The sequence below is a fragment of the Mauremys reevesii genome, linkage group 11, assembly GCF_016161935.1.
Source record: "Mauremys reevesii isolate NIE-2019 linkage group 11, ASM1616193v1, whole genome shotgun sequence".
Lineage (NCBI taxonomy): Eukaryota > Metazoa > Chordata > Testudines > Geoemydidae > Mauremys > Mauremys reevesii.
Window position 1 is genome coordinate 63,931,614 of NC_052633.1, and position 20,123 is coordinate 63,951,736.

Sequence of the window (20,123 nt, forward strand, 5' to 3'; positions counted from 1 at the left end):
CCGCTTGTTCGGGGTGGGATTTTTTTTTATCGCCGGGAGAGCTCTCCCCCGGCAATAAAGCGTGTCTATGCTGCCCATGTCACAACGCTGCCAATATCTGCCTGGTAGAGGTGTTGTTATTACAGATTCTTTGTGTTGTTAATTCTGCAACATTCACATGCAGATACTTATTCTTTATGTCCTTGCTGATGCCCGGCAACCACGCTGACTGGCTGGCCCATTCACTGCATTTATTTAGTCCTTGTGGCCTTTGCGGATTAAGTTTAGGATATCTCCTCTCACTGCATTTGGAATTACGATACAATCACCTTTAATAATGAGTCAAGTTGATTTGCTTAACTGTCCATGTACCGCAAAATAATCTCTTGTCTCTTCCTCTAGATACGTGAGCCAGTTGGCCGTAATGTAACTAAGAATTTGTTGAAGTTGCATGTCTGTCAAGATTGCTCTTTGCAGCTGGTATAGTATCTTTTTTGACACTGGACTGTATGCCATCCACATATGCCTTTATGCCATCTCTGACCTCACAAGTAGTTGAGTGTGATGCTGGCTGTGATAAAGTGTCTGTCTGATTTTTCACAGGAACATATTTAGCAATTGGGTTGACTCTCATTAACCCTATCAATAGACGTTGCCATCTCAGTAGTGCTCGATCCACGTCTTTTCTGCTGATGAAGGTTATAAGTGATTTATAGTCAGTTATCACTAAAAAAGAATCCAATCCATATAGATATCTGTAAAAATTCTCACCTGCCTATATGTTAGCCAAGCATTCCTTTTCAATCTGTTCCTATCATTTTTCCGCTTCTGTGAGTGAGCGAGAACAAAATGCAACTGGCTTCCACTCAGATCCATGTTGTTGCAACAATATAACACCTAGGCCATAGCAGCTTGCATCCGCACTGACCATTGTGGGTTTCACATCATAGCAGCGCTGTAACAAGGGCGAGGTGAGTGAGGCACTTGCCTCAGGCACGCAAAGTGGAGGGGCGCAGCTCTACCGTGATAGGTGGCGCTTCAGCGGCAGCTCTACCGCCGCTGCTTCTTCGGCGGCAATTCAGCGGCGGGTCCCCTGAATTGCCACCGCCACTTCATTCATTCTTCAGCGGCAATTTGGCGGCAGGTCCTTCCCTCTGAGAGGGACTCAGGGACCCGCCACCAAATTGCCGCCAAAGAGTATGGAGCCAGCCCTTGCCTCGGGCACAAAAATTCCTTGTTACGGCTCCGCATCATAGTACTTAAGAACGAGAACTGTTGATGATTTCTTTTACCTTTTTAAAGGCAATTTCTTGATTTGTCTCCCCTAGCCAAGATGTGTTGGACTTTTAACAGTTCATTCAATGGTTTTGTCACTGTACAAAGGTCTTGGAGGTATTGACCAAGGTAATTTAGTATCCCCAGTATGCATCTCAGTTCTGGTACATTCAATTCTCAAATTGGACTCACCTCTCTGAATCTGGTACATTCAATTCTCAAATTGGATTCACCTCTCTGATTTCATCTTTGTTTATTGTCTGTACCAAAATCTCAATTTGGTGCAGGCGGAAAAAGCACTTTTCCTTGTCTAGCTGTAGTACAGCTTGACTGATTAAGTTTAGAACTTTGTTGAAGGTTTTGTTGTGCTCCTCCATTGATAACCTATGTTCACTTACGCAATGAATACTTTTATTGACACAGCATCTTGAGGGAATTTTGGCTTCTCCCTAATGTGATGCCAGTGTCCCAAAGGAACTGACACAGCAAGGAACTGAGTTCTCAGAAGCTGCCCTTAAATCTCAGATGCTGACCCTTCTCCCCTAACCCCTGCAATCCCTTGTGGCCCTAGCCACCTGAACCTCCTCCCCACACCCCTGGTCTCTTACCTCCAGTAGCTCAGCCATGCAGCCCGCTCTGCCTGCCTGCCTGCCACTGTGGTCCTAATGCAGGTGACAGCCTGGATTCCATGTTATTGTTTTAATTTCATGATTCCATCCGTGTTCTCATTAATGCAGATTTCATACGGCCCTACACAAAATTTTGTATTTTTCCATTTTTCTTTATAATTGGTACCACTGGGCACATCATGATGTTGGCTCAAAGATTTTCTTGATTAAGCCAATCTATTCTATTCTCTTTAACTCCGTTTCCCCTTTATTAAGCAACACGATAGGAATCCTCAGAGGTGTATGTACACTATATGTTTCAACACTGCCTCTTAAGGTTATTTATACTCAGACTCCTTCCAAAACTCCAATATCAAATACTCCAAAAAGTTCTGCCACTTTTCTAATTAGGCCCATCATGGCTTCCATGCTGCAGCTGAGAAGGTTGTTGGTGTTTGGTCCTTTGATCATATACACTCTAATGCAAACCTTTTGTCTTTGTAAGTTGTTTCTATGGTGAACTGGTCCATGCACTTCACAATACCTCCAGGGCTAGTCAGGATTGTGTCAAGCAATTTCAGCTCTGGGAGGACTTCAAGGTGATTATACTTCCCTTCTGGTATGACTTTCACATCTGCTCCTGAGTCAATTTTAAACTCAGTGGTATTTCCATGAATATTCAGTTTCACTCTCTATGGAGGCTCTGTCATCGCATTTGATAGATCCCAGAAACAATGCCTCTTGACTGGCCCAGTGCAGCAAACGTCTGCAAAATGTCCATATTTTGTGTATTTGTTATATCTTGCACCTTTGGCTGAACACACATCTCATGGACTATAACTTTTTCCATATGCTGTGCATTTAGTCTGAAAGGTTTTGTAGTTAGCCTGTGTATAAGGTCAAATCGGTCTTTAATTATAGCTGCTGTGAGATACTTTTATCTGTAAGACCAATAACCTGTCTACCGCTGATATTTTTATGTTTTATAGCCTTCAGATCAGAGCTTTCCGCCAAGGCATACAAAGCTGCTATAAAAGATTCAACAGATTTCCCTCATTCTTGACTTCTCTGGCAAAAACGCACCCTTTCATTCCCCGCATTTCTCTGAGGTATAAAGTAGGCATCAAGCACTGCCAGAACTCTTTCATCCTTCTCTTTGTGACTGTTGTCATTAAAGGCAATGGATTTAAAGTTATGCTCTGCCGGCCTTCCCCAGAGCAGAAATGAAAGACAACATCGGGACGTCTCCAGGTTCCGGGTGGTGTTCGGCAGCAACGTCCTGGCACAGCTGAGCTTCCAGGGGCACTGAAACGCACCATGCCACCCAGCCTGCAACCTTTGCTCCCTCCTGTGGCGCCAGTGGGGCTGCCCTCACGCCTGGCACCACGGCCTGTGCTCCTCCCACCAGCAGGCTGCGGGGAAGCTGCGAGCGCCTCAGGCCTCTCCTCCAGACTCAGCCTGGCCACCGCGCTTCCCTGGAGAGCCGCGTTTGCCCCGCCCCCCACGGCTGGCCACGTGACACACAGCACCGCCTAGGGGCTGGAGGTTCTACTACAGCCACCACCACTGCCCCCTCTTCCCCTCCCCCACCACGGGCCCGCCAACCGCCACACTCCCCTAAGCTCGCGCTCCCTCGCCCCGCCCATCAAGCAGACGCTACCCCCCTCAAATCTTACTGCTACGCTCTGCCCGGGCACTTCCGGCTTCACCGCCCTCACACCATCCGACACTGCCACGTGACCCTCCCCTGCCTCCCCACTTTCCGACGTAGGGGCGGGGCCTCTCTGAACGCGCAAGGCTCCGCGATTGGCCGCACGATACTCTATCCCCGCCCCCTCCTCGCGCCTGCCACTGCTCGGTATGATTGGGCGCAGGTCTCGCTCGGCCTCGCCCCTCGCTGTTCCCGGATTGGCGTCGGGCGTTCTGACCACGATCCTCCTTTGGTGATTGGCGGCGAGGCGCCCCTGACCCCGCCTCCCGCGCGGAGGGGGGGGGGGAATTGGTGTGGGCGAGGCGCCGTTTCTCCCGCTCTTCCCGCCCCGATGGAACCGTGATTGGTCACTGGACGCCGCGTCCCCGCCCCTATCCCGCCGGGCTCTGTGATTGGGCGGCGGGCGCTCTGGTGATGGCTGAAGTAGTGGCCCAGCGGGAGAAAGCGGAAACGCTGCTGCACGTTGGCAGGAGGGTCCGAGCCAGCGAATCAACCGCACAACAACTCGCTGCTCCCGGCCGCTGCTATGTCTCAGGTACGGGGAGCCCGCGCGGAGGGGGGGCTAAGGGGTGGGGGGCTGCCTGCCCCCCCCCCCCGTTCCCATCCCCTCGCGTGGTCTCGCCCTTGTCGCTGGGAGACCCTCCATTTTCCTCCCCTCCCCCCGGCCGAGGGGGCGGCTCTGGCTCGGCGCTAGCGACGCCCCCTCCCCTCTCCGCCCTTCTCCCGGGGGCTCCCGGCTGCCCGCGAGAGAGACCTGGGGCGCGACCGCGGGGCCAGCCTGAAGCCAGGCGGCTTCTCCTTTCGCCCGGGGCTCCCGCCGCCATCTGCTCCTCGGAGGCCCCGCTGGGGCTGGGGCTGGGGCTGGAGCGCGCGAAGTGGGAGTTGCAGCTTCCCCGCCGCCGCTGCGGCGCTAAGCCCTGGGTCTGCGGGCTGCCGCGGGGCAGGGCAGGGCGGCCGCTCTGAAACTGGGTTGAGCGCTGCCCTGGGGGGCTCAAGGGGAGGGACGCATGCCCAGCACGGAGGCGGGGTAGGGCACACCGGCTGCATCCTGCTTGTCTCTCCACCGCCTAATAGGTGTAGTGCTGCTATTGCAGGTGGTTGGGGGGGGGTGGCGTCAGCCTTGCAAAGGGAGAGGCGTTTGCATGGGTGCGCAGGGTCGCTTAAGGGCGTCCTGGGTGGTAGCGGAGACAGAGAGTCCAAGGGGCTCGTAAGGGCATGGTGTGACAATGGCGTGGTGAAGAACAAGTGGCCTGATAATCAAGAGTCACACCAGTGTAATTGGAAGAAGCACTGCTGAAGCCAGTGGAATTATGCTGGTGTCAGGGGACAGAAGAGACTTTGCAGAGGCTGCAGTCTTTCTCCTAACACATCCAACAGGTCTGATGGCTTGGTAACAGCTAGGACACAAGTTGTGGAGTTAACATGTCCTCACACTCTTTAGCTAGCTACTAACTACTTTAAGTTTATGTGCAGGTGCAGCTTTATAAAATAAGGGATAGTGCTTCCCTTACACAGGGGATGTTTATACAAGTGTTTTATGGGCCACTTTTGTGTAGCATGAGACAATAAACTGATGGGAGTGGAGACTATACAGGAAAGAGACCATTCACTTGATGGATAGGGTGGGAAATGGCCAGTAATTACCAGCAAAAATGGTAGGTGCCAGCTGTCTGACTACATAATCTCAGAAGCACAAAGTGAACTTTCTTAATTGGAGGAGTTAAGGGGTGGGGAAGTTTAACATTTTAGGGCTGTGTTTGAGGCCTCCTTTCTGCCAACTCCTCACTGCAGATTTCTCAACTTCTTTTCCCATGCAATATTTGTAGCAAACATCTCTGATCCTGCTGCTGCTTTCACAATAGCAGGCTTTCACTCCTAATCCTACAGGGCACAAACTGATTAGTAACATAGTTCAGTTGACTTTTAATGTAAGTGTTACAATTATTAGCATTTCTGTCTACACAGAATGGAATGTTTCTAATCTCTTGTTTCACCTTCATGTAAATGCCAGTCCTGAGACTTGGTTTCAATTTTAATTTTTGTGTTCTTCCTGCTATTTTGTTATCTTTAAGCAGACCTTGCATTTGTCAGTTCAAGATTTAAACTAATATCTACTGGCAAGAGTGAAAACCAACATAGAAAACTTTTGATTTTTTCATTTAGGCTGAGTTTGATAAAGCTGCTGAAGAAGTTAAGCAACTGAAATCTCAACCAACAGATGAAGAAATGCTGTATATCTACAGTCACTTCAAACAAGCTACAGTTGGAGATACAAACACAGGTATGTATTGGAAAGGAGTTCTAGGCTTGAGGAATAAAAAATGCTCATAAATACTAATTCTCAATAAAGAGATGCTCACTTAACACTAGCTGCTAATGGCTTTAGATGTCCATCAGTCTTGCTATAAATTTTAAGTAGTGAAACTGAGTGGTGTAATGCAACATGACTTTGACCTCTAGCCCTCAAATCACTGATAGTAAACAACTATGCTGCTGCATTTTTGAGGCAAAATCTCTATGGTGTGGGCAAAGAGTGGGTTTCCGAAAGTTTGGAAGTACTGCTGCTTTGGCATAACCTTTATATAGAAATGTATGCAATTACATGACCCAACCCTCTACTATTCAGCTGAGATCTGATTGAACAACATAAAAATGACAGGTTTCAGAGTGGTAGCCATGTTAGTCTGTATCAGCAAAAACAACGAGGAGTCCTTGTGGCACCTTACACACCTACAAATTTATTTAGGCATAAGCTTTCATGGGCTTTTTGTCTCTAAGGTGCCACAAGGACTCTTTGTTGTTTTAGCTGATAAAAATAATGGCGTGTTCTTACCCTGCATTTCATTCTCTGTATCATGTACTTTTTCCACTTGGCATTCTTAACTACTGACCACAGGTCCTTGATACCTGGCCAGTATTCTGTCACAAGCAACTTTAGGCTGGTAACTATAATATCTACACAACTTGTATGAATGATTGTGTGAATGGATATATATATATAATCTCATAGGAATAAGTAGCCAAACGACGTTGTTTGCTGTTATCTTCTATTTTATTATGATATTTACAATAAATGTGACAAATGTCTTTTCCCCTTTAATAAGATCCTGCTAGTTTTTATTGGTATAACATCCTCCCAGTTTTATATGCTGGAGCAATACTGTTTCAACTGTGTGTGTAGATGTAATTGGCCAGTAAATTGTATTGCACTAGATTGAGCAATGCCTCATTAAAATGAATAGGGTATTGGTAGCTATGTAAATCCCTTCCTAAGCAAATAACTGATTGTCCTTATTCTCAAAACTTAAAGTAGCTTCCCCTAGTGGACTGATGTAGGGAAAAGCAACATAGTCTGGCACTAGCAGTAGGGTAGCTAATAGGTGAAAAGCAAGCAAATGTATTTCTGATCCTTTAAGGCCACGTACAAGTTGTAATTAAAGGTTTTTCACTGGTTTGGTTTAGACTAGTGCAATTTAATGACACTTGCTTTTGATTTTTAAATCTGGCCTATACGCCTCTACCTCGATGTAACGCTGTCCTCTGGAGCCAAAAAAATCTTCCCGGCTTCTAGGTGAAACCACGTTATATCAAACTTGCTTTGATCCACTGAAGTGCGCAGCCCCCCCCTCCCCCCCCGGAGCACTGCTTTACTGCATTATATCCAAATTCTTGTTAAATCGGGTTGTTACCTCAAGGTAGAGGTGTACTTGCTTAGCATACTCCTCTAAATCTACAGGCATTAACTGAAAACCAGTTTTGAACAAATAAAAGTTAAAACACAGAAGGTGCATTGGCTGAGGTTAAATCAGTGCAACTTGTGAATATAGAAAACTCTAAGAATTCTGCATCCTTTATAGAGCTGCTAAGTAAAACAGCATTAATTTTCAGTTTGGGGACAGCTGTGACTAAGAGGCTATCTAGACTAGGAGAATAGCATTGATGTAGATGTTGCATCTACGGAAATGAGGCTTGAACTGATGTGGTTTACTAGGGTAAACTGCAGCATACAATACACATCTGAGTTTACATAACTGCACTTGTATAAATAGCGTAGATGGAGCCTAAATAGTACTACTACTAAGGAAAACCAAAGGCAGCAGAAGCCATAAAAATCAAAGCAGGTGTGTACTGAAACAAGAGAAACTTCAATCAGAGCTGGCTATGGGATTGGAGGAGAAACCAATCCACCCACAGGTGAGAGGTACAGTGCTAAGCCTGTTCCACAGCTTCATTTATCTTACGATGCAGACTTTCATCCTTTTCCAGTCTAACGATGCAGACAGTCTTAGTGATCTTGCATAATATCTGAAGTGAATTAAATCTAGAAATGGAAAAATACCAGCTGAAGCACTGGCCTACTGACTCAGTTAGTGGTGAGGTCTATCAGACATAGGCCTGGTTCCAAGCTGCCTGGAGTTAACAAATCTACAGTGTGCCAAGTGTGCGCACACTTTTTTTTATAGACAAACTTGCACTGCACTGTAGGCCTGACTTTGCAAAGGAGCAGAGGTGGAAAAAAGCCAAGCAGTTTTCTAAGCTAGGCTTCTGGCACAGCTTGGAATGCAAAATTACTATTGTTCACAGTCAAATTAGTGGTCTTGAAGTGTCATGGCATGCCATTAAAACTTGCTTCCTAACACCACTAAAAATCATGCATCAGTTCATAGCTTACTGGCACATGTGGAGCAATAACCTAGTTTCCCATTTTGTTACAGGGGTGAAACTACCAACTAATGCTATAAGTCACTCCACTGCTGTAAGGCCAGCACAAGGTTAATGCTCCGCCTTTACATCTAGCCACTGGTCTCATAGCACTTACCCATGACTGCATATTAAATTTACCCATATTACATTTAATTGGGAACTCTGAGAACTTTGACTCATTTGAGAAGACCAAAAGCTGGAAGTTATTCTTGAGATTGGGAAGAGGCATATTACCTTTCTCTTGTCTATTATGCCATCTCTTTGGCTACAATAACTTTCGTCTCTTAAGAGTTACAGTTCAGCACCTCTGCTGATACCCTTAGGTTAACAGAATTAACCAAGATGTAGCAGAAAACTCTAGTACTGTGGCTCATTCCTAAGAAGCCTTAAGGTTACCTATGGTTACAACCTATTTTATTATTGAAGGTACACCTACTGTAAGTTGAACAAACCTTCAAATTAAATGGCTTTTTTTTAAACGCTACAGCTGCCTTTGAGCCTCATGCCTACTTTGATTTTACAACTGCTGTCCTACTAACGTGTTTTCCCTTGTTGTATGAAGTGCCCACACAAATAGGGAAACTGGCATCACAAGAGGACGAAACTGACAGTGCTGTCAAGTTCACAAAGTAAACTGAAGGCTGTAAATTGAGTTATAGTAAACTTGCGTTCTCACCCACAATAGATCAACCTAGCAGAGATGACCATGTGGAGTGCTGTTAACACTAAAAGTTATAACATGCTTTCTCCAGTATGTGAACAAAATAGCTCTTTCTAGACTACACTCTAATTCAGGAAGTATGATGGAGAAAACATCAAGAGCAATCTCCTGAAAGGACATGAGATTCCTAACAGTGTGGTTTGTATCCACTGACTGTCTCTTCTGTGGCTAATAATATTGTCTGTCCTAGAACGCCCTGGTTTTCTTGACTTCAAAGGCAAAGCGAAGTGGGATGCCTGGAATGCATTAAAAGGTAAGGTTTTCATGTCATCTTTATTAAAAAAAAAAAAAGCAGGGTTGGTCACAAATCCTAATACTTGCTACTTAATGAATGAGTAGAATTCTTCTATGGGCATGGCTACACTTGCAGTTGTAGAGCGCTGGGAGTTAAACCAACCTTTGGAGACGGCAGCATTTTTCCCTGCTGCGAAGCGCTTACGCTCTTAGTTGGAAGCGCGCTGGCGTGGCCACATAGCAGCTCTTGCAACACCACAAAGAGCCATGTGTTGTGATAGCTATCCTGGCATGCAAGTGGCTGCAACGTGCTTTTCAAATGCGGGGGGTGGAGTGTGTGCGTGGAGGGGAAAGAGTGGGTTTTGGGGAGGCTGAGAGCATGTCCGCATGCTGTCTTGTAAATTCAGACAGCAGCAGACCTCTCTCCTCCCCCCCTCCCCCTGGTGCCTCTCTCACTCAGGGCTTGGCTACACTTGAAAGTTGCAGCACTGGGAGTTACAGCGCTGGTCATGCAGCTGTGCAGGAACAGCGCTGGTGTGTGGCCACATTTACAGCATTTGCAGCGCTGTTGGGAGTGCTGCATTATGGGCAGCTATCCCAGCATTCAAGTGGCAACAACGTGCTTTTGAAAAGAGGGGGGGGTGGAGGGGGGTGTACTGTGACAGGGAGCGGGGAAGATAGAGTGGATTTTTGGAGCCAACACTGTTAGCTTCCTGGATTGAAAAATCACAATGATCGTGAACCCTTAGTCTTAATTGCAAACAGCCTGCATCCAACGCTGTTTCTCTGTCAAGCAAACATTCACTCCCTGCCTCTCATTTGATCGTTCACAGCCAGGTACAGATAGCTCCTGTTTGCTGTGATCAGTGTTTGTTTTTTTAGATAAGCAGTTCAACGGAGCTCTGATCGGAGTTCACAACAAAACAGAGAGGCTGCATAACAAAACAGAGTAATTTAGTTAAAAGCATTCTGGGATATCTCCTTATTCCCTGGAGGCCAATAAAAGCGCTGGTGTGTGTCCACACTTGATGAGCAGCGCTGGATCACCAGCGCTGCAATCGCTACACCCCAACCTGACCAGGTGTACAGCCAGCGCTGCAGCCAGGGAGTTGCAGCGCTGGATGTGCCTTGCAGGTGTGGACGGTTACTAATTGCAGCCCTGGAAAGCCTCTACCAGTGCTGCAACTTGCAAGTGTAGCCAAGCCCTCAAAGCAAGCAGCATTCCTTTGTCCTGGAGCAGATAAGCAGCCAGCTGTCAGAAACAGAGCTTTGAAAGGGCATTTCCACATTCCTACACCGAGGTCAAAACAATGACAAGAGTTGCCACTTGACTTAAGGAGATTATGGAATGTTTCCGGAGGTCAATCAGAGCACAGTAATGCAACATCTTGTTCACACTGGCACCATGGCACTCCAGCGGAGGTGCAGCAAATGTTAGTCCGCTCACCAAGGTGGAGTACCAGGAGCACTGTAGCTGTGGAGTCAGAGCGCTCTACGTGCCTTGCCAGTGTGGATGGGTAGTGAGCTAGTGTGCCTGGGGTTCCTTTATTGTGCTGTAACTCAAGTCTAGCCAAGCCCTATGACTGCATGTCCAAGACAATTGGGAGTTGCTGCTGGCAGGTTCAGACTCGCTTACCTAAATACTCTGATGTGATTAATGGATAGTTAACACTGTAGGACAGCAGACTTAACACTTCTAATGTGGTACTTCTGTGTTGGCATTGAACTGTTCAGATCAGTACCTAACTACAAAAGTGCCCCATGTTGTTTATACATATCTATTTTAGATCTTTATATAGCCATCACCATAGTATCTGATCACTTCAGTCTTTAACCTTTCCTCACCCATCCTTCTGAGGTGGGGAAGTACTGTTACCCTTCTCTGCATATGGAGAACTGAGACACAGACTGACTTGCTCTGCAACAGACTTCTTGTGTAACCTTGGGCAAGAAATTGATCTTGGTCTACCAAGTGCCAGGCTAGGACCCAAATGACTGGATCATTCTTCCCCTCGTTTATACTGTTGATGCAGTTACTATGTTCCATTGCATTAACTAAATTGGTCTTCCAATCAAGAGGGATTATCCTTGGGCCCTCAGCTCACCTCATCACTTCACAGATGTGAAGTCTCCCAGACTAAGGTTGCAATGTACCTAAAATGCAAACTGCTTTGCTGAGCCACTCTCTCCTAACACAGCAAGGGATACATGTATTGCGGTTATCTGCCCTATATCCAAAAACTTGTGTCAAGTCATTGTTCAACAGTCACTGCAGAAAGAATGACCGATGCCCCTGCAAACAAATCTGAGAGGTCTAATATTAGATCCAACAGCCTGGAGTGTTCCTCATAACTTCCTTACAAGACTGCATGCCACCTAGTCACACAACAAGGAATTGTAACTTGGCATTAAGATGTCTTTTAGATACAGTAAACTGGCTTGTAACTGAACAAAGCTGCATGCTTTATCAAAGTACCTTCCAGGAGAAATCCTGAAAGGAATGTAGGCTCCTTCCTTAGAAGGCAACAGCAGATCATGATACCAAATTATAACCTACAAAAGTGTTGTAGAAGTGGGATTTATGTCCTTGGTTGGACAGTTTACATGTACTGAAATTTAGGGTGTTTTTTAAATATTACCTGTCCTGCAGCTGCTTTGTTCTGTCAGGTTACAATTTAACCCTTCCCCCTGCTGGAGAAAGCCCTGTCACCTGGGAAGTAGTCCTGGGGCCCTGTCAGGAATGAAGCCAACCTACACTTCCTGTGATGCAAGGAATTACAGCTGATGTTGCTTGGGGCCAACTTGGTGGGGAAGAGTAGCAATGCCACTTCTAACTCCAGGGCCCTTTTGTAGGGGGAGGGGTGAGAGGCAGGTGATGACAGCTGCTGGGAAAAGGGCAGGGTACAGGATGGGTGCCACTCAAATTGTCATAGGGAACAACTCATGTTGTGCTGGGGTTACCCCCATCATAGTTGTGCCTATAGCACTAACCTGATGAAGATTCTCACCAGATCAGTGGTTTTCAACTTTTTTTTTATTTGCAGACCCTTAAATTTCAAATTGAGGTGTGGACCCTTTGGAAATCTTAAACATAGTATGTGGGCCCACACAGGTCTGCAGACCACAGGTTAAAAGCCACTGCACTAGATCAAGCAGGAGTGTAATATTTTAATTTTGTGACCATTTAGGCTGCTACTAAATAGCCAAGTAGTTGAGCATAGGTTTAAAGGTTACAGCACAAAGGCTGGGCAAACAAATGAATCCCTAGCAGGAATTGAAGCTATACCTCTAAGGTGAGTGGCCCACTTTCATTCACTGAAGGTGCTATAGCATGCAAAGTGGAATGTCCCCCCTGAATTGCTTGCCATGAATGGGTTACGGTCTGCACTAATCTCATGATGGTATGGCATACTCAAAGTATTCTGACTACTTGGTGGTAATTTACTGTTCCAGTTGAGTTCTTACTACTCTACTGCAGTACGAGGCTTACAGGGTTGGCTTACTCACCAGCCCTGTAACTTCACAATCCACTTCAGTTAATACAGTGATTGGCACGAAGAAGCTTCCAGGAAGCAGCCGTGTATCCTCCAGCTGCTTTAGACTGGTTTGCCCATGGTTTCTAGTGCAACATAGATCTTGCTAGACAACTGAAGTGGGGAGAACTTGGTGGCTTAAGTGTAACAAGTGGCTATTACAAGTAGTCTATGGGGATATGACTAGAACATTTTAGTCTTCATCTGATGCATGTCTTCTGATTTCAGGAATGGCCAAAGAAGAGGCAATGAAAGCTTACATAGCAAAAGTGGAAGAACTAAAGGGCAAATATGGCATCTAAGAATTGCATCCTCTCCCCTCTTGTGCACCTGAAATATGCCTTATTTCTTAATACGCAGGATAACTGATTACTGGGGATGACTGGAATGGGTAGTGTACTGCAGTTTGAGTTCTGCAGTTCAGATTAAACTTCTGTCTAATTGTAAATTACATCTAATGAATTGAGTAGCTTTACTCTGTGAATCATTAAAGTAAACTTGTTACTTATTTGTGGTGGCCACTTTCATACAGGGATTTGGCTACCATTTGCTCATCTCCACCTGATAACTGACAGTGATAAATATTTGCCAAAAGAATAGCTATGATGCAACACTTTAAAAGTTTCTTGCACTTCCTGTTTGTCATTGCAAAACTGAAAACTGCTAGCTATCTCAGCTTCCAGAGCTGTCCTGCCCACTAGAGGGCTCCAATAACCAACCTTTCATAATGCAATAGTAACACTGGCTTCATCAAAATTAAACAGTAATTGTGACCACAATTACTATCTCTAGTGTAGAGGAGACACTTGAGGGGTAACATGCAATTACTATAGGCTAGAATACTTGGAAATGTGCTACAATAGTTCATGATAAACTGGCTAACCTTAAGACTATGTTTTAAAAAAATGTATTAAAGCTAATGTTAAACATTCTCAGTATTCTTCCTAATATGGATCTCTGTTACGGCTAGTGCCCTTTACCCAAGCATGCTTGATTTAAGCCATTAGAAAGCCTATCCCTCACAGTATAATCATCTACATAGCATGCTTTGTGAGGATCTCAAAGAACTTCCCCAAGTGGGGGAAATCCTCATGTGTTGGAAGAGGGAGGGCAGGGGTGATTTCTGGTAATTTGCCTACCATTCTGCAGTCAATAATTGATCTCTGTACCCACTACCAATCACTAAATCATACTATTGGTTATATGCCATTCCCTCCCATCTCCCTTTCTTTTAATGTTCAATATAGGCTAACAGCCTGTTCCTCTGTCTGGATACTTTAGTTTGTTGCTGTCATTAAAGGGAAAGAATGTGTGGCTGGAACAGGCAAGAACTTAAGTTGGCTTCCAACACATTGTAGTACCAGTCGACAGCATCGCAAACACCTCCCCAGCGATAATCTTATCTGGGAAAATCATAGGCCTAGCTTTCAAAGTAACACTTTCAGGAGAATTCAAGTATCTTGTTTCAGTGGGTGTTTTGTAGCTACTTTTGTTTCAAAAGATGAAGCCACAGCATGGATTAGTGTCAGCTCAGCATGACCATGAATAAGGATTGCTGAGAATTCAGATAACTAAGTTTGTTGTTGTGTGGTTTTTTTAAAGGTGACAACTTTCTGGTAGTAAGCAGCATTGGCAAAGCTCCTGCAGTAGTGATATTGTTTCCTGAATCTTTCACTGTCTGTGTTCTCCATCTATGTTGTTTAGCTTGGTCTTCTATATCCTGACATTTTGTGTGCCATATTTCCATCATGAGAAGATTCCTGTGCATCAATATCTTTGCTCAAAAAACATCTGAAGATATCAGTAGTTATGTCCATCTGCATCTTGATTTCCTGAAATATTTTCATGTATGACCATTCTTTTCTCAATGCAATAAGTAATGTTGCTTTTCTGGCAACTGCTTTGCTTGTGTGGTCTCTGCTGCATCCAAAGTAGGCACAAGTTTTCTAGCAGTTGTTACTAGTATTTGTCTTAAATTCATATAAAAAGCCTTCTGCCCATTGGCTGGTGAGTAGTGCTAGTTGAAACTAAGTTTCCAATTCATGAGAAATTCTGGTATTTTGAAATTGTTTTTGTTCTGAACTGAATTGAAAACATTCATTTTCATGCAAAACATGTTTGAAAAAAAGTAATGCATAATATAAAATTTCAAACTGAAAACTCAAAACATTCTATTCCTTATCAAAATGCTTCATTTCAATGTTTTAAACAAAATTTCATCAAAATGAAAAGTGCCTATGAAAAGTTTCAATTTTGACAATGACATTTTCCAATGGTATAATGTTCCACTGGAAAAAATTTTTACCAGCTCTGCTGCTGTGTGCTAGTTTAGCAGCGGATGAACAGCAAGACTCATTGGAGGATGTGCACCAGGAGGCCAGTAACAAGAGCTCAATCCTAGAGATCCTGGCTTTCTGAGAAGGACTGACACCAGCCAACTAGAAGGCGGGCCCAATTCCTAGGTAGCAGCCCAGGCTAGGACTAATGAGGCAGATCCTATGGAGGAAACTTTAGCATGTATCTATCTTTACAATTTATTATGATTGTGCTGTATCGTTGTGCTACTTCTGTCCCATTGTAAGCAAATGTCTTTTCGGAGCCCCTTCCTTGGTCAATGTTGTCCATTTTTACCCTTCCCCTAGTACATTTTTCCATAACATTGGTTTCTCCAGCTGGGGCATTGGCCTCTGTCACATGCTAAAGCCCCAACTATTGACCACAGAGGGCACATGCTCATCTACCTATTTTCCTTTCTCCTTCCCTCATCTGCCCTGCCTGCAAATGCACCCCACTCCCAACCCTGTTTTCCTGCTCAAACTGGTGATGGGCAGCATGGTGCAGCTGCAGCCTCTACCCCTCCTACAGCAGATATGAACCATGAAAACAACCATTTGGGTGAAATTCAAGCTTGGTTGGAGGCAGCAGTTACAGGAAAAGAAGGTGGGTTGGTGTTGTGTGTCCAGGAGGTAGACAGCGATATTGTGTGCCTGTAAAGCTACAATGACTACAGCTCCCTGCTGAGGTGTAACTGCCCTGGAACATACATGCTTACAGGAAAATAACTTACTTAACCTTAGGGATAGCAAAACTCTTAATGGCTTTTCACAAGCTTACACAAAGAGAGACTAAGACAGGGTGGGCAAACTATAGGCCGCATCTGGCCCGTCAGGGCTTTGGATCCGGCCTGCAGGATTGCCACCCCCATGGCGCCACGGGCCCTGCGCTGCTCATGGGAGTGGCTGGCACCACTTCCTTGTGGCCCCTGATGGGGGCAGGGGGCTCCAGGTGCTACCCTTGCCTTCAGGCACCCCTTGGCTGGGAATGGGGAACCGTGGCCAATGGGAGTTTCAGGGGAGGTACCCGCAGGTGAGGGCAGTGCGCTGAGCCTTCTGTCCTCCCCTCCCCCAAGGACATGGTGCTGGCCACTTCTGGGAGCGGCACGGGGCCAGGGCAGGCCTACCCTGCCCCTGGTGTGCTGCTCCAGGTAAGTGGTGCAAGGCCAGAGCCTGCACCCATGCCCTGAGCCCCCTGTCACACCCCAAACCCCTCCTGCACCCCACCCCCTGCCCTGAACCCCCTCCCACACTACACTCTGCACCCCAACTCCCTGCCCTGAGACCCTTCCTGCACACCACACTCCCTCCCAACCGCCTGCCCCAGCCCTGTATTCATGGCTCTGCATGCAATTTCTCCATCCTGATGTGGCCCTTGGGCCAAAAAGTTTGCCCACCCCTGGATTAGGGACTGAATGCTTCAGATAGTCATTGCAGAACCTTTTTTGTTTTTCCTCTGCACTTTCACCAGGCCTGCAGGGGAGATAAAACAAAATCTAAGAGAGAGAGAACTTCCTCCATTTTTGTTCTATGATTATGAGGAATAGCTGCACATTCATTCCCTCCCTCCTTCCATCCCTCATTGAATAGTTTACAACTCCTTTCCACTCCTCCTGCATGGCTGGGGGGACTATCTTGGTGAATAACTTCACAGCCTATCTTGCTGGTCTGCCCTTAGCCTATTTCAATAAGGCCATTCTCTGCCTCCCAGTCACCCACCTCAGTGTAATGTCATCCAGAGTTAGGATAGCATAAAGGGGATTACCATCTAGATTGCTCCCAGATGCCATCCGCACTCCCTGCTAATGTTTCTGACACTATGTAGGTGCCTCTAATATATACTAAATCTACAAAGCCAGACAAGGGACATAATTCCCAGCCCCCCTACCACCATGCTCCACACAGCCTTCAAGGCACAATGGAAAACGTGTGATGAAATGTTGGCTGACATCACTTCAGAGTCCCAAAAAGAACCCTAAATAGTAGGGAGATGGAGGCAGTACATGAGGACAAGGACTGAGAGAGAAATAGGGAGCTCTCCAGAAAGATTGTGGGAGTGGCCAGGGGCAGCATGGCAGTTGCCAGGGTCAACAATGGCATGGCAAAAAGTAGTATGAAAAAGACAGGGAGATGTAGAGGTGATACAAAGCCAAAATGCTCTGCTGCTGCACATTGCTATTACTGAAACAGGCAATGCAGTGCTATAAACCATCACTCGCCATGTTATGCAGACCCTGGACTGGCAACAACAGCACCTCCTCCCTGCTGTGCCCTCACAGCAATGCTCCCAGAGGCCATCTTTTTTACAGACCCAAGCTCAGCAATGAGAACAGTTGCATCTAGGAGCCGAGCTCTTGTGAACCCTCTTGCACCCCAGTAACTTCAAGATTTGCAACACAACACCAGAAGGCACATGAACAAGAAGAGAGAAAGGCACTGACTTTAAGCCCTCCCCACCCTTCCACCCATGTTGTGCCCTGCACTGCTCCACTTTCATGTCTTGTGTGACATTCTATACCTTGGGGGAGCACCCTATAACCCCCATATTCTTCATTTACATATCATTGTGATATTGCATATAAAGCATGCCATGCGAGGTCTGATGGGAAAGGTTATGATCTGCTGAAAGTCATTGTTCCATCTAAACGTGTATATCATTGGTGTAGATGAAGTTATGAGATTGTGTTCTATGGTTGTCACTAAAATATGCCCAGATATTAGACCCTCACGGACAAGGGAGCTAACCAGCACCCAGGCAGGTGTCGAACAATCATCAACAGCCATTGTCCAGCAAGGGAGTTACAATTCAAGCACTCACATGCATAAGGCCACACCAGGGGAATTGCTCAACCTTGCCTGGTGACTCAGCACTGCCCACCACACCTGCCTGGAGTTGTGTTCTCCAAGCACATAGACTAAGGGTATAAACAGAACACAGTGGCCTCATGCTTGGCCTTTCTCCAAACCCCACCTATGCTACAAGCAACAAGGACACTCTGAAGACTCCAACAGAAGAGACTAAAAAGCAGTGCAAGATGGTATATTCTTAAGGTACAAGGCTGGAAGCTGGGGGGATTTGGCTAGTGCCTTACTCTGTGTGATTCATGAGTGGCTCTGGGAGCATTCATGCAACCCAGCTGGGCGTGGGGATCCACATGTGGTTGTACCAACTGACGATAGAGCCCAGAGGGGTTTGCTGCTTGTCACTAGCAAAGCATTATGAGAGACAGTCGAGGCTAGAGAGACTAAGGAGGCACAGAGGTCCCACAGTCCCAGACTGCACCCCAGGGATCCCGTCACATCTTGATTCACTGTTTTAAACATTTCTTCTTAGGTTTTTTTATTATGAAACAAAAACAAACAACTATCATCTGTTTCATTATGGTTTCAGTTAAAGATTTGTGTTACATCATAGACTTTAATAATAAAAACCTTGAAAACATTATTCAAAAAGGTGTCAACAATGCATTTTACATTGTTTTAAATAAAAACATAAGAATGGCCATACTGGGTCGGACCAATGGTCCATCTAGCCTGTATCCTGTCTTCCAACAGTGGCCAATGTCAGATGCTTCAGAGAGAATGAATAGAACAGGGCAGTTATCAAGTGGTCCATCCTCTGTCCAATCCCAACTTCTGGCATTCAGGGGTTAAGGGAAACCCAAACCATGAGGTTGCATCCCTGACCATCTTGGCTAAAAGCCATTGATGGACCTATCCTCCATGAACTCTACTTTTTTTTTTTTTTTTTTTAAACCTAGTTATACTTCAGGCCTTCACAACATCCCCAGCAAGGAGTTCCACAAGTTGACTGTGTGTTGCATGAAGAAGTGTTTCCTTCTGTTTTTTTTTTTAAAAACCTGCAGTTTATACCCCATTTACTTTCTCCACACCTCTCATGATTTTATAGACCACTATCATAGTCATATAAACTGAACCGCTCCAGTTATTTTAAGCTCTCCTCACGTGGAAGCTGTTCCATATCCTCCATGCATAAGGTTTTACAAAAGTATCTAGTCAAAGACAGAAGGTGAAATAAGGATTGCCACAATGTTACACCTCCACTACTCATAAACAACATTGAATTGCTCACAATACATCCCACGCCCCGCTCCACAGGATAACAGTTGGATGTACAGTTGCACAGTTTCAGGCATGAGACTCAAAATAAGAGCAATAGGCATTCCAGACACTATTGCCCTGCCTGTTACCATTTTCTACAGAATGCCTTGCATGCTGCTCAGATCACTGAGGAAGTCTTTGCACCTCAGCCTCCCACTCATCATTAAGGCTTTACCCCTCACTCTCACAAATATTGTGCAAAATAAAGCATGCTGCTATAATCTTTAGAAGGCTTTTTTCTGTGGCTGCCAACCTATTCCACAAACAGCGCCACTTTCAAATGGTCAAATGCACATTCCACTACTATTCAGCAGCTACTGCGGTGGTAGTTCAACAGTTCCTTCTCTCCAAGGAGCTCGTGAATAGCTTCATTAACCAGGGAAACCAAGGATAAGCCAGGTCTCCCAGGATAACCTGAGCAGTGTGCATGCCATGTCCATAGCGATCCTGGGGACAAACTCCTCTCTCTGTTCAGGTAAAGTGGGTGGAGTTTCAAAAGATCCTAGCATCCTGAACCCTTCCAGACTTCCCTGCACTTATGTCCATAAACCTGCCACAGTGGTCAACGAGCCCTGGGTGCACCCTGGAGAGAAATACCTTTTCTGTTTATAAATTCTGATCCCTGTTGGGAGGAGGCAAGTAATAGGCACATCGGTCCCATCAGTTGCCCCAATATAGTTTGGGAAGTCCTTACATGTAAAGCCATCTCTTGAGCATTACCAAGCTTCCTGGTGCAACAGTACCTTTTCCATGATAAAGGCCCCAGCAGTCAATCTCCCCATGCTGAATTGGTTGGCTATGGACCATTGGCATTCAGGGATATGCGTGTGTTTTTTTTTAAAAAGCTTCCAGATGGTGACCTGCTTGTCCATGGGCATGGGGCATTGCATGCCAGCACACCTT

General features: G+C 45.8%; 2 protein-coding genes across 4 annotated transcripts in view; one reads left to right on the forward strand and one right to left on the reverse strand.

The window, feature by feature from the left end:
- Positions 1 to 4,421, reverse strand: part of C11H2orf76 (chromosome 11 C2orf76 homolog) — a 19,661-nt gene extending 15,240 nt beyond the window's left edge. Inside the window, exon 1 of one of the 3 annotated variants that reach the window (XM_039494083.1) lies at positions 4,328 to 4,421. In XM_039494083.1, coding sequence (XP_039350017.1) covers positions 4,328 to 4,397 — 70 coding nt within the window. In that variant the 5' untranslated portion in view covers positions 4,398 to 4,421. Of the gene's footprint in view, positions 1 to 1,862; positions 3,316 to 3,538; positions 3,669 to 4,327 lie in introns of those variants that run through there. The other 2 variants (XM_039494085.1, XM_039494084.1) reach the window with 2 other exon arrangements.
- DBI (diazepam binding inhibitor, acyl-CoA binding protein) lies at positions 3,952 to 15,384 on the forward strand. The gene is made up of 4 exons (XM_039494086.1): positions 3,952 to 4,108; positions 5,737 to 5,854; positions 9,189 to 9,251; positions 12,994 to 15,384. Exons 1-4 carry the CDS (start codon positions 4,100 to 4,102, stop codon positions 13,065 to 13,067), a joined length of 264 nt encoding a protein of 87 aa, XP_039350020.1. The 5' UTR covers positions 3,952 to 4,099; the 3' UTR covers positions 13,068 to 15,384.
- Positions 15,385 to 20,123: the final 4,739 nt, after the last annotated feature.